We start from the raw sequence: 20,435 nt of genomic DNA on the forward strand, positions 1-20,435 counted from the left end.
AGGTGGCTTAAAAGATAAACGTTGATTTCCCACAGTTGGAGAAATAACTGGAGGTTGAAGTCCACAATATGGTGCCAGCATGGTCCAGTTCTGGTGAGAGCTCTCTTCTGGGTTGCAGACTGCCAACCTCTGTTGTTGCCTCACATCCTTCACAAAGAAGAGAGCTCTGCATTCTTCATTCCCTTATAAGGGCACCAATCTCATCTCCCCCAGATTGTATCCAAACCTCCTAAAGGCCCCCCACCTCTAAATACCATCACATTGGGGATTAGGCTTCAACACACAAATTTGAAGCGGGGGGACACAAACGTTCAACAAATCAAATTAAGCTTTCTTCCTATACCAAACCTGAACTCTCCCACTTGTATAGGGTTGAAAAAACAACCTATCATTTTATCTGGAGTCACTATAAATTGATGACTACTAACCTCAAAAGGTGGTCTTTATGCTGCTGGCAATTATACTTCACTTCCTAAGTGTCTCATTCACTCTCCCACTCCCATTCTTCATCATCTCTCTCACCTGATGACCTTGCTTTCTATTTCATCCAGAAAATACAAGCAATCAGGGGACTTCCCTGGTGGTCCAGTGGTTAAGAATCTGCCTGCCAATGCAGGGGACACAGGTTCAATCCCTGGTCTGGGAAGATCCCACATTGCTGCGGGGCAACTAAGCCCGTGTGCCACAACTACTGAGCCCACGCACTGCAACTATTGAGCCCACACGCCACAACTACTGAAGCCTGCATGCTCTAGAGCCCTCACGCTGCAACTACTGAGCCCGTGCTCCGCAATGAGAAGTCTGCACACTGCAACGAAGAGTAGCCCCCACTTGCTGCAACTAGAGAAAGCCCGGGAACAGCAATGAAGACCCAGCGCAGCCAAAAAAAAAAAAAAAAAATGCAAGCAATCAGAAGAAAAATCCCACTGGCTCCCACCACTGCATTTATTCACTTCCCTGCATTTGTATCCATATGCTCTGCCTTCTATCCTATTACTATGAACTAATCATGCTCCTACCCAAGTCCAACACCTCCTCTTCTACACCAAATCCCATCCTTTTTTTCCTCACTCAAGTATCCCTTTAAAAATTCTCCCATCTCTCTTCTACTCATCAATTTCTCCCTTTCTACTGGATCATTTCCATCAACATCAAACATGCTGTAATTTCCCCCATCTTAAAACAATCAAAACAGACAAAAACTCAAACCTTCACTTCAGTTCATATATCCATTCAGTATTAGCTACCACCACATTTCTGTGCCCTTATAGAAAAGCTCACAACAGAGCTGTCTGTTCTCATGCTCAGATTACTCTATTCCCATTCTCTCCTGAGTTTTCTTCAGTGAGGTTCGCCACTCACTGTTACACTGAAACTGTTCCTGTCAAGGACACCGGTGGTCCTCATGCTGTCAAGTACAATGATCCATTCCTGTTCCTCATCTTCTTGGACCTGTCAGCATTTAACACAGTTGATGTCGTCCACCTCCTTGAAACTTTGTTTGGCTTCCAGAACACCATGAGCTCCTGATTTTTTCCTTTCTCACTAACTGCTCCTTCTTTGTTTTCTTTGCTGATTCATTCTCATCACCCCAAACAAAAGCCATTCATATTTAATGCCTTTAATTTTAGGATAAATTAGGTGGTTTAGCAGCAGATGTGCTTTTCTGATGATATCTTCTTATCTATCATTTAATTAGCTCTCATTCATTGAGCATACACCAAGTGGGTAAAGGAGGAGCCTCAGAGATATGCTGTGTGGTGAAGGGAAGCCAGTTTGGGATGGCTGGGCCTAAACTCCACAGATAATCTGGTCACTCATTGGTCCTTGTGTGTCCTCTCTGTTGTAGTGTGTTCCTGTCATCCAGTTGGATCAGCTGTCCTTCCTTTCAGCTCAGTGACCTTCTGTGACCCCAGCAATGGTGACTGCCCTTGCAAGCCTGGGGTGGCAGGGCCACATTGCGACAGGTGTATGGTGGGATACTGGGGCTTCGGAGACTATGGCTGCAGGCCTTGTGACTGCGCAGGGAGCTGCGACCCTTTCACAGGAGACTGCACCAGCAGGTGAATGTGCATGGCTCTTGCTCTCACCTCTGTGTCTTTCAGATTCTTTTGAAGATCTGGTAGTGATCTGGAAAACGTTGCATGCCGCTAGTGGAGCAAAGATGTATTTGCACATCTCTTTAAAAAATTTTTGTCAAATTGCAGAGTCTAGTAATTTGTTCTTGCAAGATTCTAGAGATGGCTTGGTTCATTCTGCAAAATAAATTATTCTTTTTAACAATAAGCCCTTTACAACACTATTTATTTCTGAAAAGTGAAAGGATGGGAAGGTAGCTAATAAGGTTTAAATCTCTAGAAATATATTCATTTCATTCAAGTTCTAAGAAATTCCTTAATAAGTTCTTCATCATTTTCTATTTTATTAGCAGCACAGACATAGACTGGCATCATGAAATTCCTAACTTCCATTCCATGCACAATAAGAGTGAACCAACCTGGGAGTGGGAGGATGAGCAAGGATTTTCTGCACTTCGACATTCAGGTGAGACAATAGATATTACTGGGCCTAGTCATATTTCCGGGTCTGGTCTTGAGTAACAGGGATTCATGACAAACCAGAGAACAGATTTTGGATCTTATAAGGGGAACTCTAGTTCTAAGGTTAACAAAGTAGTGACCCCCATAAGTATAAAACTCTTAAACATAGCTAAATGGTATTTAACAAGCTTTTGTTTATTTTCTGATTGTTAGAATAACATGTAATTAGTACAGAAAATTTGGAAAATGCAGAATATCACAGTTAAAAAAAAAAAACCCAAATCTCACTATCCCACTGTTAATACTTTGGTGTGTTTCCCTCTCTCTAAGATTTTTTTTTTTTTTTTTTTTTTTGCTGTGGACCATTTTTAAAGTCTTTATTGAATTTGTTACAATATTGCTTCGGTTTTATGTTTTGGTTTTTTGGCCACGACGCATGTGGGATCTTAGCTCCCTGACCAGGGATTAAACCTGCGCCCCCTGCATTGGAAGGCGAAATCTTAACCACTGGACCGCCAGGGAAGTCCCTTCCTCTCTCTAAAACATACTGTTTTACACAGTTGAGAGCTAACTCAATGGAAATGTACAGATTCATTTAAAGGAAAAACATTCTTACAGACCTAGTGTAACTCAGTATGTACTAAGCAAAAGCTAGCTGTGAACTCCTTATGTTTAAAGCTTTTATCCAACTATAAAACAAAAATAATTTTAGAAACTAAATATAAGCCAAATAAAACTAATAAAATTCAAATTAACATTAATTGAATATGAAAAATGATTTTTACTGAAGCCAAAACACTGTTTACTATATAAATATGATTCCTTGAGTTTATCAAGTCTATACTACTCATTATTCTGATTTAATTTTCCTATGATGTTTACCTGTTCTGTCATTTGAGGAGCATGCTGTGATACTGGCGTGAACACATAATTTCTGTGTTCATCCTATCTCTATTCTTTTCTCATAGAAACTCAAGTGGTTCTATTTAGCATCAACTTAAATCATGTCACAAATACAAATGTGGACAAGAAATCTTTTTTTTTTTTTTTTTTTTTTTTTTTTTTTTTGCTGTACGCGGGCCTCTCACTGCTGTGGCCTCTCCCGTTGCGGAGCACAGGCTCCGGACACACAGGCCCCGCGGCCATGGCTCGCGGGCCCAGCCGCTCCGCGGCACGTGGGATCCTCCGGGATCGGGGCACGAACCCGCGTCCCCTGCATCGGCAGGCGGACTCTCAACCACTGCGCCACCAGGGAGGCCCAAGAAATCTTGTTGTCAGCATTTGGTTGTAAAGTGCTCACCAAATCATCCAAATAAAACTTAAAATAACACATTAAAATATTTTTTATTATTAAACATGACAAACACCAAAAATGTGATATGAACACCCACATGAACACCTTCTAGTGTTATCAAATCTTAATTTTGCCATAATTGCCTCATATTTTCATTTAAATTATACAGATGCATTTGAAGCCCCTGATGTGCCAATCTACAAATTGACTAGCCTTCCTTACTCCACAGAATAACCACTAACCTGAATTTTGGTGTTCATCATCCACTTTCACATTTTTACTATTTTACTATATATATATTAAATAGTATATAATTTATATATTTATATATTTATGTAATGTTTCAAAAATCTCATGTACATGATAACTTACCTACCCTTTAAATTTTTTTTGTTTTAGTTAAATGTGTACTTTTTTTAGGTTTATCGATTCTATTATATGAATACAACACTTTGTATTCTCCCATTGTTTGCCATTTAGGTTATTTCCAATTTCCTATTTTCCACTATTATATATAATGCTACCATGAATGTTCTCTTATCTGTGTTATATTGTGTACTTGAGAAGGAGTTTCACTAGATCAGGGGCTGGCAAACTACAGCCCTCAGGCCAAATGTGGCCTGCCATCTACTTTTCTACAGGCTAAGCTGCCTGCTCTAAGGTTTAAATGGTCACTTTAAATGGTTATATAAGTACCTACATAAAATCTTTAATTTTTCCCGATGGCCACAAAGCCTAAAATATTTATTATCTGTTCCATTATAGAAAATGTTTGCTGACCCTTGTTCTGGGGTACAATCTAGACACTGTTGGGTCACAGTGTGTTTACTGTCAAATTTACCATTTATTGCCAAATAGCTCTCTCAAGTGGTTGCATAAATTTGCATTCCACCAGCAAAGTATGACACCCTGTTGTTCCACATCCTCACAAATAAGTACTTTGTACTTATTTAACAGATGTCTATATAGCACATACAAGGGGCCAAGCAGTATTCTAACTCGTTAACTCAGGCACAGTTTAACTCATTCAATACTTATTGGACTTCTAAAACTGATGTTATCAAACCTCTAAACTTCTGCCAATCTGATGGGTGTGAAATGGGATCTTGCCATTTTAATTGCATTTTCCTGATTAGTAATTCCTGATTAGTAATTTTTCATGCTTTCTTGGACTTTCAGGTTTCTTTTTCTGTGAATTTCCTATTTGTAATTTTCTTACTAATTTGTAGGAATGCTTTATAGACTCATTCATTTAACAAATATTTATTGAACACTCATACTATGTGCCAGTGCTGTAAATCTAGTAATTGAACAGACAAAAACCTCAGTCTCCAAGGAGTTCACATTCATGCAGAGGAAGACAGCTAATAAACAAGTAAAGTATTTAATGATGTTTAATATAATAGAGAAATAAAGCAGGGATGTGGGATAAGAAATACTTGAGAGGGACATACTTTTAAATCGGGTGATCAGAAAAGTCCTATGAAAGGACTTTTGAGAAAAAAAACCTGAGGAAGGTAAGGGGGCGAGCTATACAGATAACAGAGGAAAGAGAGTTTAGGCAGAAGATACAGCAAGTATAGAAACCCTGAGGTGAGACTAGGCCTGGCTTATTTAGGAAACAGCAAGGAGGCCAGTGTGGCTGAAGCAGAGTAAGAAACCACAGTTTTAATACCTTCTCATAGAGAATTTACGGACCTTTCAAGAATCAAGAACTCAAAGTATAGAAACACTTGGTATCTGCAATTCCATATCATGGGGTTTTTTTCACTTAACATAATCTTATGATCATTTTCCTAATTGGTTTCATTTTAATTCACAACAGGAAAGCAGGTGGGAAAGATAAGGTAATATGAAGTTGTCATATTTATCTTTTTTAGCATTTGAAAAGGAAAAATCTTTCCCATTAATTTTGTGCCTTAATGCTACGTAGTCTGAATTCTATGATGTTAACTTTAAGAACCACTTTTGAAAGATTTCTTCTCTTTTTCTAACACAATGGTTTTCAGAATTCTCCAACTTTGTCTGCCAAGCCAAATCTGTAAAAATCAAGGTTCTAGTGCCGTCAGACATTCATTAAGCCAATCATCATGTTACTGGGGAGGGAGCTGGCAGCACACTAATGAAGCACATAACGGTGCTGGCATCAGACTAACTCCAGACTGTCATGTCCACAACAGCTGTTAGGTCTATGATGTCCCCAGAGAGTCTCTGAAATTCATCTGGATGAGCTCTGGATTGAGGAAGAGACTGTTCAGTCTCCTGCTGCAGCAATATTCCCAATGGGTATAAAATAGTGCCCCTGGGCACCTTTTTCAACAGAAAAGTGATAATCAGTTTTCTAAGCACTGTGGTTCATTTTCAAATCTATGTGCCTACATACCTATTTACCTGCCATAAGTTTCCATAACTAGGAATATAATGCACTATACCAAGATACTCTTAATTTCTACCACTTCTTGTGGGGTAGAGAGCATCAGATGTAAAATTTCACTTCCTGTCCAACAAAACTGGCTTCAACTAGTACCAGAGAACTATAAACAATACTTTTTTTTTGAAATGTTCTAACAACCCAGTATAACTAAACAGGTTTTCCTCTTCTTCCAAATTTCTTTTAAGAAAACACATCTGGGCTGAAGCCTAATCAAAAAAAGATTTATTCAAAAGCAAATTTTAATGTCTGATTTCTTAACATATGAAAAGGGAGTATTGGAAAGCAGCCAAGGAAAGGTCTTCAAGTAACAGACTTATTCATGTTCTTTTTATTAAATTTTTTTTCTTTTTTCTTTTTATATAATTTTTAAGGGTTACTATCCATTTACAGTTATTACTATATTCACTATAAATATTCACTGTATTCCCCATGTTGTACAATACATCCTTGAGCCTATTTTATACCCAATAGTTTGTACCTCCCACTCCCCCACCCCAATATTTTCCCTCCCTACTCATGTTCTTATAGGCTCAAGGACTAAAGAGAAGAGCATTATGTTGAGGAGTAAGATATGCATGGTAGTTACCATACTCTCTTGCTTTGGTGGAATCATCAAAGGCCATGAGCTGTCCGCTCAGGTTGCTACAATTTCTGAATGAGCAATCCTCTGCTTTGTTTAGATGATAAGCAATATTACTTAACAAATCACAACAGCTCATTTTAAGCATCTTTGATTTATCTTTCCCACTATTTAATTCCACTGTGATTTTCTACTTGCAGATATCATTCTGGTTTCTCAAGAAACTTTAGCTAGAGCCAATATGTCAATATTTTCCATTTTCCATATCTACCTACCCAGTCTCACCAGAATCACACTCTCATTTCCACTTGTATGTCTGTCAGCATCTCTAATTCATTATATTCTCCTCATACTAGACCTTTGTTGTATTTTGCCTGACCAGATCCATTTCCCCTTCTTTCTTGCTATTTCTGTGGTAGCTCAACCCAGTTTTTCTTTGGGGAACCACTCTTCCACCATTTAATACAGTCTTAGAGAGACCAATCAGATGTTCTGTCCCTAGAGTTTAAATCTTGAGCTGAAAGTGACAAATTCTGAAAGTGGTTAGAGTTCATGATTCCAATGGCAAAGCCATAAAGAGACTGCCCAATAGATCTCTGGTGCTCTCTTATTTCTTGTCCTTTCAGAGGTCTGGTTCTTTGGCTTTTTCTCCTTCCTATGAGCTACTCAATAAACTTTCAATAATTAAGTCAGACCATTGATTACTACAAAAAAAAAAAACTTAATACACTCCTAAAATGCTCTCCTTCTCCTAAATTCCCTATTTCTGTTAGTGAAACTACAATCCTCTCTGTCACCTTGGCTGAAAATTTCAAGTACATTTTTATGCTTCCTCATAAATTTGGATGCTTGTCCTCATCCAATCCAGTGACAGGATTTGTAGACCTGTAGGCCCTAACTCTGCAGCATCCCTTGATATTTCTTCCTATCTACACCCATGGCCACCTCTCAGAGCCACATCCCATCTGCCTTAGAAAGACAGTACAATGGAAAGATTGGGGGCTTCAGATTCTCCCCATCCCAGGCTTAAAATCTGGCTTTTCTACTTGTTAGCTATACGCTGCCTTGAACAAGCTAATTAACCTTTCTGAGCCTTCCTTTTTTCATTTGTTAATAGTACCTATCTCATAACCTTATTGTAAATATTAAATAAGATCATATGGATAAAATTCCTTACAAAGTTTATGGCTTATAGTTGGTATTCAATTTAGTTACTGTTGTGTGTTACCAATTTCACAATTTTCTAACTGGTCCCTGCCTTCATATTTTCTCCATTCCAATAGTTTTGATAGAGTAATGCCAGATTAATTTTCATATATATGTTTTTAAATTCATGTAACTTCTTTAAGCTGATAGCTTTCAAAATTCCCCTTTATCTAACAAATTAAATTCAGGCCCTAACTGCATATCAGTCAAGGTCCTCCATGATCCCTTCTATTATTCTCAACTCAATCTGTACCCAGGATAAACAGAACAACTGGTTCTTCCATGAACACTCTCTCCCCTTTCTCTCTTACATTTCTTTGCTCATCCTTTTATCTCTGTATTCCTGTCAAATTTCTATTTGTTAGAATCTTAGATGAGTAAATAAATGTAAAAGACTTAAAATAGTGTCTGGCATGTAGTAAGTGCTCTCCAGTAAATGTTACCTGCTGCTATGCCACTCAGTGCCTATAAAATGCAATGTGTGAGGGTAGGAGGGGAGGGGTTAGGGAAGAGGTAGAATTATATCTAATTGTTAAATCAGTAAGAATGAAAATCCTGGGGAATTCCCTGGTGGTCCAGTGGTTAGGACTCTGTGCTCTCACTGCCGAGGGCCCGCGTTTGATCCCTGATCGGGGAACTAAAATCCCACAAGCTGAGTGGCATGGCCAAAAAAAAAAAAAAAAAAAAGAATGAAAATCCTATCCATTCTGGGCTTTAAGAATATAAAGATGAATAAGACATAACCATCATCCTCAAGGATCACAGTCTAGAGAGGAAACAGGTACATAAATAAGTATAAGAATGCTATTATAGACTATGTACAAAGGCATTTTGAAAGTCTTCCAAAGATTTCTTCTGGCAAATCTTTCATACATAATAATCGTAATACACAATTTTAACTGTTGGGAGAAAATAACCTAGTTATTCTTCAAAGTCCACTTCAAATCGTTCTTCAGCCATGAAGCCTTTTTCCATCTTCCCAAATATGTGGCCTTCCCATCCAAGCATATTGTACCTGACCTAGAACACTTATTACTGTTTACACACTTGCTTTATTCACCTTACTGAATTATAAGCCTTAAGGCAAGAATTGTATCTTGCTCATCTTTATATACTCTGAAGTATATAGCATCATGTCCTGCACATGATAGGTGCTTAATAAATATTTTTTAAATTGGATAGCATTACCTTCAAAGGATTTCTCAATGATTTGATTTGATTTGATGTTTATTGTGGTGAACATTAATTGTAAGAAAACAGTTGTCTTTCCTATAGGTTAACCATCCAGTTGTTTCATTCCATGAGCATGGAATATTAATCCAGATTATATTTATCATAACATCAATTACAAGCATTAAAATATATCATTGTTTCTACATTTCTATATTTCTCTTAGGTCGATACTTTATTGGATGATAATTAATTCAAAAAATGACTCTAGGGCTTCCTTGGTGGCACAGTGGTTGGGAGTCCGCCTGCCAGTGCCGGGGGCGCAGGTTCGTGCCCCGGTCCGGGAGGATCCCACGTGCCATGGAGCGGCTGGGCCCATGAGCCATGGCCGCTGAGCCTGCGCGAGAGGCCACAGCAGCGAGAGGCCTGCGTACCGCAAGAAAAAAAAAAAAAAAAGACTATTTCTTTTGAGTGACTTTTCATGGTTTCTTATGGATTATATCATATGAATCACTCAAGACTTAAAGAGTTATGCCACTTGAATTTACTTGCGATTGTTTTTTGGATTTTTTTTACTTTTTTTCTAAATAATTAACACCATTTTCATTTACTTTCTGTAGGTAAATGTGAGTGTAAGGAACAGGTGTTAAGAAACTCCAAGGCATTCTGTGGAATGAAATATTCGTACGGTGAGTTTGAAGTGCTTGAATGCTTCTAAGGATCTATTCAAACTAAGTATGAAGAGTTTTTAAGGAAATGGGTGGCCTGGTTTATCACATTCACAATAATCAAAGCACTAGTTTTATATAATAATAGTAAACATAGTAGTCTGGCCTTGACCTAGATTTTCCTAATAAAGATGGTGTTGAATGTAATGGTGAGAGCAGGAGGCTTTTAGAGCAAAAGCAGGGTTATCCTGCTATGTGGAAAAGAGGAAAACAAGAAAAAGAAAAAAACCATGACATGTAATCCTTTCTTATAAATGCTTCTTGTATTAGTAATCTAAAAGGGAAGTCTCTAGCCACTTAAATGATTTCTCAGCCAGTTTATCCTGTAGTACTACTAGGCAGAAATCAGTTTAAAGCAGTATATTTCACAGTGATTAAAAGCTCAGGCTTGGGGCTCAGACCTACATGGGTTTTATTTGTGGTTTACTGGGTGGGTAACTTAACGTCTCCAGACTTCCTCCTCTGTAAAATAGGGATGACGCCACCTTCCCCATGAAATGAGATTTTTGAAAAGCACACAGCACATTACCTTGCACATACTAGATGCTCAGTCAGTGTTAGGAAAGGAAGGGGAAATATAGTGGGGAAGCCTTGAGACGAGCTCTCTGCCTGAGTCTCTTCCCTGCCCTCTCTGTATACTCTATAGACTCCTCTACCTTTCAAATGCCAGGAAAATACAGTGTACGGACAAAGGAAAATGCCATTGCCCTAAGTAAAGACTGTTACTATCTTCAAATTCTAAACGGCTTTATGTTTATTATTAAGTATATTAAAGATGCCTTATCTTGCCAACATATCATTGACTAGTGTCTGAATCTTTTTATTATTCCATAATGTATACAGCATTATTTATTATTTATGCATTACAATGAAGAGAAAGTTTTAAGTCATGATTTCTGAAACAAAATGTTTAGGTTCTTGATAACATTGTATTTAATCTCATAAATGATAAAAAGATAAATGTTAAAAACCTCATAAATCTTATCTAAAATTATGTGCATATTTCCCTCCTTTCACCTGCCAACTTGGTTAAATAATAGAAGCAAACTTTTGAAATGCATAGTGCCCAGTAAAGAAAAGTCAGTTTAGAGGGAAAGGTATTTACTATTAAAAGCAAAAAAACATGACAATTTAGTCCAAAATCATTCAGTTCAATAGAAATATCAACTGGTTTTCATTATCACATAGATTCAGTAGCTCTTTGACTGAATTTACAACCACATTGATATCTTTTAACACAACTGTATTATTTTCTGCTTAAGAGAACTTGAATGCTTTTAGTGATGTCATGAAGTATCTTGGTCTTATTAAGTGCAATACACCTATAGACTTGGGGAAAAATGGTCTCCCCCTCCCCATTCTCTGACTTAATAGAAAAAATACTAGATTCATTTTGTTTATTCTTTTAGCAAATATTTATTGAGTTATAATAGTGAATCGATAAGGTTCCTGCTCTCTTTGAACTTACAGTCTAGTAGAAAAATAATAGTGAACATTTTTTGAGCATTGGCCATGTGCAAGGGGCTACTACAATATGTACCCTTTGTGCATTTATCTTATCAGGGTTCTAGTCCAAAGTCTACCTCTAATCAATCAGGCATACACATTTGAGCAGTTCACTTAATTACTTAAAACTTGCTTCCTCATACATAAAACAAGACTAGGTGAGCTCTTAAGAGCCCTTAGACGTCTAAAATTTGGTGAATCTATAATTTGGTGAATTTGGTGAATCTATAAAGAAAACATGGCCGTCTGACAGCCATATTCTTAGGATATGGTACCAGCCAAGATAGGGTTCTTTTATTACATACAATCTTCCATCATCTTCCAAGATATAGATGAGCCAGTAAGAACTCTCCTAATAATACAGAACATTGTATTCAGTGTTCCTTAGGTCTATGTTTTTCCCCACCCCAATTTATCCCATTACTTGATCCCTATCCCCATCCATTTCAGAGATGGAAGAACATAATAGAATCAGGAGTCATATCGAAAACTGGAGCTCTGCCATCACGTAGGACAGCTTCCTAATCCCAGTCAGCTTGCATTTTACACCAGGGAAGAAAATTAAGTAATCAATAATACTATTTAATCTCTTTAGAATATGTAAAATATGTCCTGGCAGTAACATTTTGCTTTTTGTCATAACATTACACAAAGCTAGCTATAAGAGTATAATATAGTCAGAATCTAAATAAAAACCAGGATAGCAATTCTACTTCCTGTGCATCTTTTTTCTATTTAGATTTGATAGCTGAATGTGTTTAAGATTTATTTGCAGTAGGCAAATGGCTGATATTCTCTTAGCATAGTGATATGGACAGAAGTAGCAGTTGAAAAATGTTAAGAAAGAAGAGGATAGTTAATATAGATAAATGAGATGAAGTCAGTGCAAAATCAATGAGCCTAATGATTTTCTTTCTTTTTATTGAGGTATATACAGTTAATGTACAATATTATATGTTTCAGGTGTACAACTAATGATTCACAATTTTTAAAGGTTATAGTCCATTTACAGTTATTATAAAATATTGGCTATATTCCCTGTGTTGTACAATATATTCTTGTAGCTTATCTATTTTATACATAGTAGTTTGTACCTCTTAATCCCTAATGATTTTTAAAGCAAATTTCCACATTATCATCATTGGTTCACTTTTCCATTATACTCTGAAATGCATATTTAAGTTGTTCAAAGTTCAAAGGATAGTATGAAATTCTATGCATTTTGACTTTTGGAATTGTGTTGTTACAGTGCTAAAAATAAAGATTTTATCAGCTCATGATAAAGGATCTCATGCTGAGGTCAATGTGAAGATTAAAAAAGTCTTAAAATCCACCAAATTGAAAATTTTACGAGGAAAACGAACATTATATCCAGAGTCATGGACTAACAGAGGCTGCACTTGTCCAATCCTCAACCCTGGTGAGCATTAGTCTCTTCTAGCTTGTTACCTACCGTGTTTCTGCTGATTTGCTGCTTGTCCTACATTCTCTGAACCACAACCTAAATAAACTCAGCAAGAGTATCTCTCCTTTTCACCATCTGATCTAGGGAAAATCCAAATGGAATTCTTTGAACTGACATCCAAAAATTTTTTCTCTTTCACATGCTCTATAAAAGTAAAATATTTTAAAATCCATCAATATAATATTGTCTGTCCTGAAAGAGAAGTCTCAGATTGGTTCCAGTTGTCAGTAGCAAGGAAAGCACTTTCATGAATTTATCTGCCAATAATACTGTATTGGAAAGCTAGGTCCTATTATGATGCCCTGGTTAGAACTTGCTCCCAAAAGGAAGTTCAAATGCAAAATTCCATCTGTGCAAATACTATTGAATTCATTTTTACTGTTGCATGAGAAGCATCTGTTTCTCCTGGATAGAAAACAACTCTCAAGTTCTCATCATCTTCTTTTTCATTAAATGATCTTTTGGTTTCAACTTAGAAACAGCAAAAATAAACAAACAACAACAAAACTACAGAATCTTAGAGAAACTTGGAGTGGAGGGAAATTTAAATTTAAGTTGGCAGGTGAAAGGAGGGAAATTTAAAACATTGTGGCAGACATAGAGGCAAGCAAGTAAGCATGGGATTCATACCTGTTCACTCTACAAGTACACTCCTCATACTGTGTCATAAGCTGCTTATTTCTGTCTCCCTCATTAAATTTGAGGATGGGATTTAGATTTTTGACCATACTATCTCCAGGGCCTACCATTAGTATCCAAATAATAGTAACAAAGTACCCACAGAGTAAGTTCTAGTAAAACAAATAATATATTTTTTAATCTTCTGTATTTCCCTGTTTACGAAGTTGCCAGCTGTGTCTTAATGGCACGGCTGAAACAGGTGCATAATTTGTGTTCTGGATCTAATTCTTTTCCAGTTTAAGTCCAGGAAACCACAGTTATGTTAAGAAGTCATTTATGGTTTTTGGTTAATAAATTTGAGAGAAATAGATAACTGAGTGAGAGAAAGAGAAAGAGAGAGAAAAACTATCAATAAAATACTCCCCGCAACCTAAACGATCTACACAGTGATATAAAACTTTTGACTTTTGACCATTGACTAATCTCTCACACCCTTTTATACCTCTTCATATTTTATTTAAATTAATCTAAATTTTAATAAGGAACATTTTAAAGACATTTTTAAATAAATATGTTTACAAAGAACAAATGAAGTAATCAGAATCTTGGATTTTGAATACCGGAGACTAGGAGTCATCAATTTAAGTTCTGTTTCCCGGGGCTCTTTCTATAAGCACTTTCTACTATCTTGGCAAAAGAAAAAAAAAAAAAAGAAAGAAAGAAATCCACTCAGTTTTTTAGTAAGACATTATAAACAAAAGCTTTGACAATCTGAGCCACCCTCCAGGAAGTGAATTATACTTCCTAATCAGATTTCTGCCAAATAGAGTAAAAGAATCAACTGAGTTCATCACAATTGAAAACATAAGCACAATTATTCAAAGAATTCTTGAAAACATATTTATTCACTTTGATGAAAAGACTAGAACCTGCCAAAGCAAAACCAGACACTCTTTCATTTCACTTTGTTTTTCCATTTTACAAGTTCAATAGCTAAGGCCAAAGAAAGCTGATAAGAAAACTGAAACTTTACACGCCAACATTTCCTTTGCTACTTTTGAAAAGGAGTAATCTAATTGGCATCCCTGCAAATTCATTCATTCCTACATTCATACATACATTTACTCATTCATCAATCGTATATTTTAGAATACCAAGACTAGCACTAAAGTATTATATTTTCTTTCTCTATGGATACAAAGTAAACTTTGCGCCCTCAAACTTATAGCAAGGTTGGGACTTCCCTGGTGGCGCAGTGGTTAAGAACCCGCCTGCCAATGCAGGGGACACGGGTTTGAGCCCTGGGCTGGGAAGATCCCCACATGCCGCAGAGCAACTAAGTCCACATGCCACAACTACTGAGCCTGCGCTCTAGAGCCTGTGAGCCACAACTGAGCCTGCATGCCACAGCTTCTGCAGCCTGCGTGCCTAGAGCCTGTGCTCTGCAACAAAGAGAAGCCACCACAATGAGAAGCCCTCGCACCGCAACAAAGAGTAGGCCCCACTCACCGCAACTAGAGAAAGCCCACGCACAGCAACGAAGACCCAACGCAGCCAAAAAATAAAAATAAATAAATAAAAACTTATAGCAAGGTAGATGTCAAAAGCATAGAGATAGGTAAATGCTAATAAGTGATACAACAGGTAACATTGTTTTCCATGCTAACTTTTGGCATGATGCTGTTCCTTAATTTATGGATTTATTTAGCATCATTTTTATTAGTTTAATTTATATTTATACTTCAAAGTTATGGCAAACTCCTATAATATTTGTTCTATTTATAGTTTCAAAGTAAATTCATTTAAAATACTAGACTTAACACTGAAAGTTTCCTAAAAATTGTTTATCATATTTTTAAATGAGGATTTTATTATTTTAGAGATGATACAAACAATATCAAGACGATGTTTTAACTAGTCCGTTAATTAAATATTGGGATTCTTTTTCATGAAGAAGCTAAGGTTACCCTTTAAAGAATTTAAATACCTTATAATCCATCTTACATATATATATATGTATATATTTTAACAAAAATGAAACCATAAGTATATGCTTCATTCTGCAACCTACTTTATTCAGTTATTATCTTTACCTTCAGTTTTAATTTTCATATACTCTAATACTCAGATCATATTCCAGTTTCCCAATTGATCCCAAAATGATCTTTAGACGTGGTTTGTCCTTGCCAGTATTCAATCCAGAATCACACATTGTATCTAGTTTTTAAGTCCCTCAAGTACCTTTTATTCATGCAGAGTTTCTTTTTAGTATTGAAGAAATTATTATTGTTGAAGAAACCAGGCCAGGCGTCCTGTAGATTATCCTGCTTTCTATATTTGTCTGGTTGGTTCTTTGTGGTGTCAGTTAGCTTATCTCTCTACTTCCTATATTTCTTGTAATCATAAAGAAAAGATTGATAGACTCAAGATAAACATTTTGTCTAGAATTCATCATAGATATTGTTGTGTGCTTCATGTTAAATCACATCACAAGATATATAGTGATGACCCATCGTCAGGGTTGCTAAACTTGACTCTGGGGTTGGAGTGATTACAGTCTGATCTCTCCTTTGGGTTCCCTTTTGAGACTAGAAAACAATGAGTATGAGTTACTTAGTAACTAAGCAAACATCCAGTCCCCCATTAACTATTCAATTTAATGATTTTATCACCAATTGGCAATCCCTTCCTCGATGAATAATTTCATTAGAATTTGAGAAATGATGTTTTTCTATTTTCACCTAATTCCCTTCATTTATCAATTAACATTATTCTGTAAGAGGACTTTCTCTCCCAAGCTGGGCTATTAGGTTACCATGAAATATAGTTCCTATTATAAAAGCATGATAAATGCTAACTTCTTTCCTTTAATTTTCAATTTCCAATGTAAGGAATGGTTTTAACAACTGTCTCAAGATGACAAGTTAATTTTTCTCTGGATTTCTCTTTTTTGAGTATCACTTTGGAATTATGGATTTTTGTTGATTCAGTATGTTAACACACACAATTATTACATTCTTGGTGCTCAAATTATCACAACTTTGGCGAGTTATAACCCTTCCTTGCTGGTTCCTGTATCCTTTTAAAATGATTCCCATTAACCTTTGAAAGCTTCCTTGCTTTTTTTAGCACAATAAGAAATCCCATGCTTACCTTGTATCTTCCTGCCCTGACCTAAAAAAAAGCATTTCTTCAAGAAGCCTTGTTTAATTTTGTTTTGTCTTTAGTGAGACCTGTTATTAGAGACATTATGTTTGTTACAGGTGTTCATTACCACTGGAATGACATTTTTAAGGCCATTTTAGTGAATGAATAAGACTATATATTAAACCATGAGTTTAAATTGATATTTTCAGTTGAATTTTAACATCTTGTGTTTTCCCTTAACTTGAGTTTTAAAGTATATGTCTCTTGATCTTACATAGGAAAGTTTTATTTTATAAATGTAATTACTTATTTGCTCTACCCTATAATATTAAAGAAAATTGTTTCAAAATACTAATATTGATATTACTACAGACATGTACTGAGGGAGATTATCACATTTCTTTTTTATTAATGTATGGATAATGAGATTGTCCTTTTGGATTTTTATGTTTGTTAGCCAAAATTTATACTTGAAGCCTGAAAAGAATTTTGAATTATAAAGTCAGCACTAGTCAAGTCTCATCTTTTTTTCAAGTATGACAAACAAACATTCTATATTCCAAAAACACATCGACTTTATATAGGAGATATGTGTTATTTTGTATAATCCATAGCTCTCTTCCAATACGTTTTCCCAAATGATTGTTTCACTTTTATAAAATCCTCCTTAATATACACTACTATACATAGTGAGTCTCCAAGAAATACTGAACTGTAGCAGCATGTTAAGTACCCACAGAATCCTCACTTCTTCACCATAGAGGGAAAGAGTAAAAGTTCAACAGTCAGACAGGCCTGAACTTGAGTCAGGGTGCACTGCTTACTGGGAAACACTGTTTCTCAATCTTGCCAAGCCTCTGTTTCCTCATTTGTAAAACAAGGAAAGAAGAAAGGTAATACCTACTTCATAGGGTTATTTTCAAGATTAAATGAGATAATACATTTAAAGCACTTAGCGCATAATAAATATTTACTAAGTGTCAGCTATTATTGCCTATGACTCCCTATTTCAACTATGAATTTATAAAACCATGGACCATGTATATATAAAACTGCTAAAGTCACATCTCTCCCTTCAATAAACTATGATACTACATAGTCCCTAATTTTGTTCTCTTTCAGGTTTGGAGTACCTTGTAGCAGGACATGAGGATGTAAGAACAGGCAAACTAGTCGTGAATATGAAAAGTTTTGTCCAGCACTGGAAACCATCTCTTGGAAGAAAAGTCATGGATATTTTGAAAAGAGAGTGCAAGTAGCAGAAAAGGTGTATAGCACATAATGGCAATTCTCTATGTACAAAACACAAACTTAATGGAAAAGAGACCTCAAAGATGAAACTGGAAATTTTTTTTAGTGCCAAAATATATAGAAATGTTCCAATGCATGGCCCTTGTCTACCCTATCTCTTTTGGGCCCATGTTTAAATACAGTTTGTTTCATAAAGTGGAATGAAAAATCCAATACCAATACCTATTTTCTATAGGACTGATTCTGAAATTCATAACTATTAAGAATATTTTAATAGCAGTAAGATATTTAGCAGTAATCTGTTAAGGGCAATGCACGTAACAAGGACTCCTCCCATCTTCAGATATGTTACTTACATTTGTGCTACTTGAAGTAATTAATGAGATTTTAAGGAATCCCCAACCCTACTATAAGAAAAGGTGTTTCTTAAAAAGAGCCTTCTCTTGCGTGATGTGTGTGAACTTGTGGTCTGTGGGGTGTTAAATGGAACCTCTCCACGTGTATATAGTATTTCGTTGTATAAAGCACTTTACTACCTACCACTTGTGTTGTGAAAGTTTGAAGACTGCCGTTGACAGAAAAAAAAAAAAAAGAAGAAAAGGGCACGTAAGAAAACCTGCTGAAACAGAAGCACTATCATTACGTGTGGAAAAAAAGTGACCACATAATGGAAGCTGTACTCTTTAAACTTGAACACTTGAGAGTAACTATGTGAAGATGCAACCTGAAAGGAGAATATGTTTGCATGAAGTCTCAGCTTTGGGATAGAGGTTAGATTCCGCAGATACCGGCCATGATGAAACTTTAAAAAAAACTGAACAAGAAGAGACTCTAAGAGAAAGGAGTCATAAGTGTAGAAAATGCTTGGATAAAGAGAAAATGGACTTTAAATTTTAAAAAGCCCATTTATTTGCAATGCACTTGTATACACTTCAAAAATTATTGTAGACACAATTTGTTTTATTTTTGTGTTTAGTATTTAAACCTGAATATGGAAACAGTTTCCTCCTGGTCTTTATTAACAGTATATGGTCATTCTATTCACTCATTTTTTGACTCAATGTATGTGATAGTTCACCAAATTACAGTTTTTCATTATTATTTCTCTTCTGTACTCATGCATAACCACTATACATATCGTTTCTTCTGTACTTGAATATATAAAACATGAACCACAGTGCCATAAGATTAACTTCACATACAGCACGTATTTTTCCTGAGGTCCTGTGGACTTGCAAAATATATATATATATTGCTCTGTTAATTTTTTATATTTCATATATGTAATAAAGGAATATGATTTCCTGATTTTTGCCTCATTTCCTGATCAACTCTTTCACTGATGCTAAAGATTACACTCTCTTAATGAGGGAACTCAAATCTAATTCCTTAAACTAAGAAAATCAAATAAGGACCTGATATTTCTACTCTTATATTCTGGCGTTTGGGGATGAAGTGGAAGCTAATTCAGATGGGTTTACTTTCTGTAGCTGTTGGACGTGAACTTTTTCATCAGATGCATTGCATTTTTTTATATTACATTTACTTTTTAACTAATTTAAAAAGTAATAAAAGTTCACTGTTGAAAATACAGAAAACCATAATGAGAAAAAAAATTCCTATAATTCCAACAATCGTGATAATAGCTGTTAGCAGTTTAGTGTAGATGCTGCTAGACTACTTTGTATGCATATACATACCTCTTATAGAATTGGAATTATACTATACATACTCTTATGAAGTCTGCTTTTATAACCTGTAGCATATCTCTTAGTTTCTTACCTATTCCTATCTTATCCTCATAGATGGAATGCTATCTAGTGGAAATCATTTACAAGCAACTGATAAAACATGGTGGTAAGTACATCATACCAAGAAAAATATTTTAAATATGTCAGATACAGGATTTTCTTAAGTTTCAAAATTGCCAGGTTACCTTCTTTTCCATTTCACTTTATATAAAATAGCTATTACACATTAAAAAGAAGAATATAAATAATGTCTATTTTTTAAAAGAGTAGAAAGATGCCCACAATATAGTATTCAGTGAAAGAAAATGACAGGACAATACTTATAGTATTAGCTCCCACCCCCAAAACACATTTATAATAATATAGCATCTCAAAAGTTCTGACAGATAGATTATAGTAGTATTTACCCCTGCAGGGGAAAGAGAATTCTCACCTTTTATTTTGCATATGTCTGCATTGCTTGACTTTCTTTCATTGGTCACATACTGCTTTTGTAATTTATTTTTTAAACACTTAAATTTTTTGTTTTGTTTTGTTTTGTTTTGTTTTTGGCTGTGTTGGGTCTTCGCTGCTGCACATGGGCTTTTCTCTAGTTGCGGCGAGCGGGGGCTGCTCTTCATTGCGGTGTGCGGGCTTCTCACTGTGGTGGCTTCTCTTGTTGCGGAGTACGGGCTCTAAGTGTGTGGGCTTCAGTAGTTGTGGCTCACGGGCTCTAGAGCACAGGCTCAGTAGTTGTGGTGCA

General features: G+C 35.9%; 1 protein-coding gene across 3 annotated transcripts in view; it reads left to right on the forward strand.

The window, feature by feature from the left end:
• Positions 1-19,250, forward strand: part of NTN4 (netrin 4) — a 112,589-nt gene extending 93,339 nt beyond the window's left edge. The window contains exons 6-10 of one of the 3 annotated variants that reach the window (XM_060113412.1): positions 1,850-2,063; positions 2,429-2,544; positions 9,845-9,913; positions 12,708-12,878; positions 17,814-19,250. In XM_060113412.1, the coding sequence (XP_059969395.1) occupies positions 1,850-2,063; positions 2,429-2,544; positions 9,845-9,913; positions 12,708-12,878; positions 17,814-17,950 (707 nt within the window). In that variant the 3' untranslated portion in view covers positions 17,951-19,250. The remainder of the gene's footprint in view (positions 1-1,849; positions 2,064-2,428; positions 2,545-9,844; positions 9,914-12,707; positions 12,879-17,813) is intronic. The other 2 variants (XM_060113414.1, XM_060113415.1) reach the window with 2 other exon arrangements.
• Positions 19,251-20,435: the final 1,185 nt, after the last annotated feature.

Source organism: Mesoplodon densirostris, chromosome 11 (genome assembly GCF_025265405.1).
Source record: "Mesoplodon densirostris isolate mMesDen1 chromosome 11, mMesDen1 primary haplotype, whole genome shotgun sequence".
NCBI classification, from domain to species: Eukaryota; Metazoa; Chordata; class Mammalia; order Artiodactyla; family Ziphiidae; genus Mesoplodon; species Mesoplodon densirostris.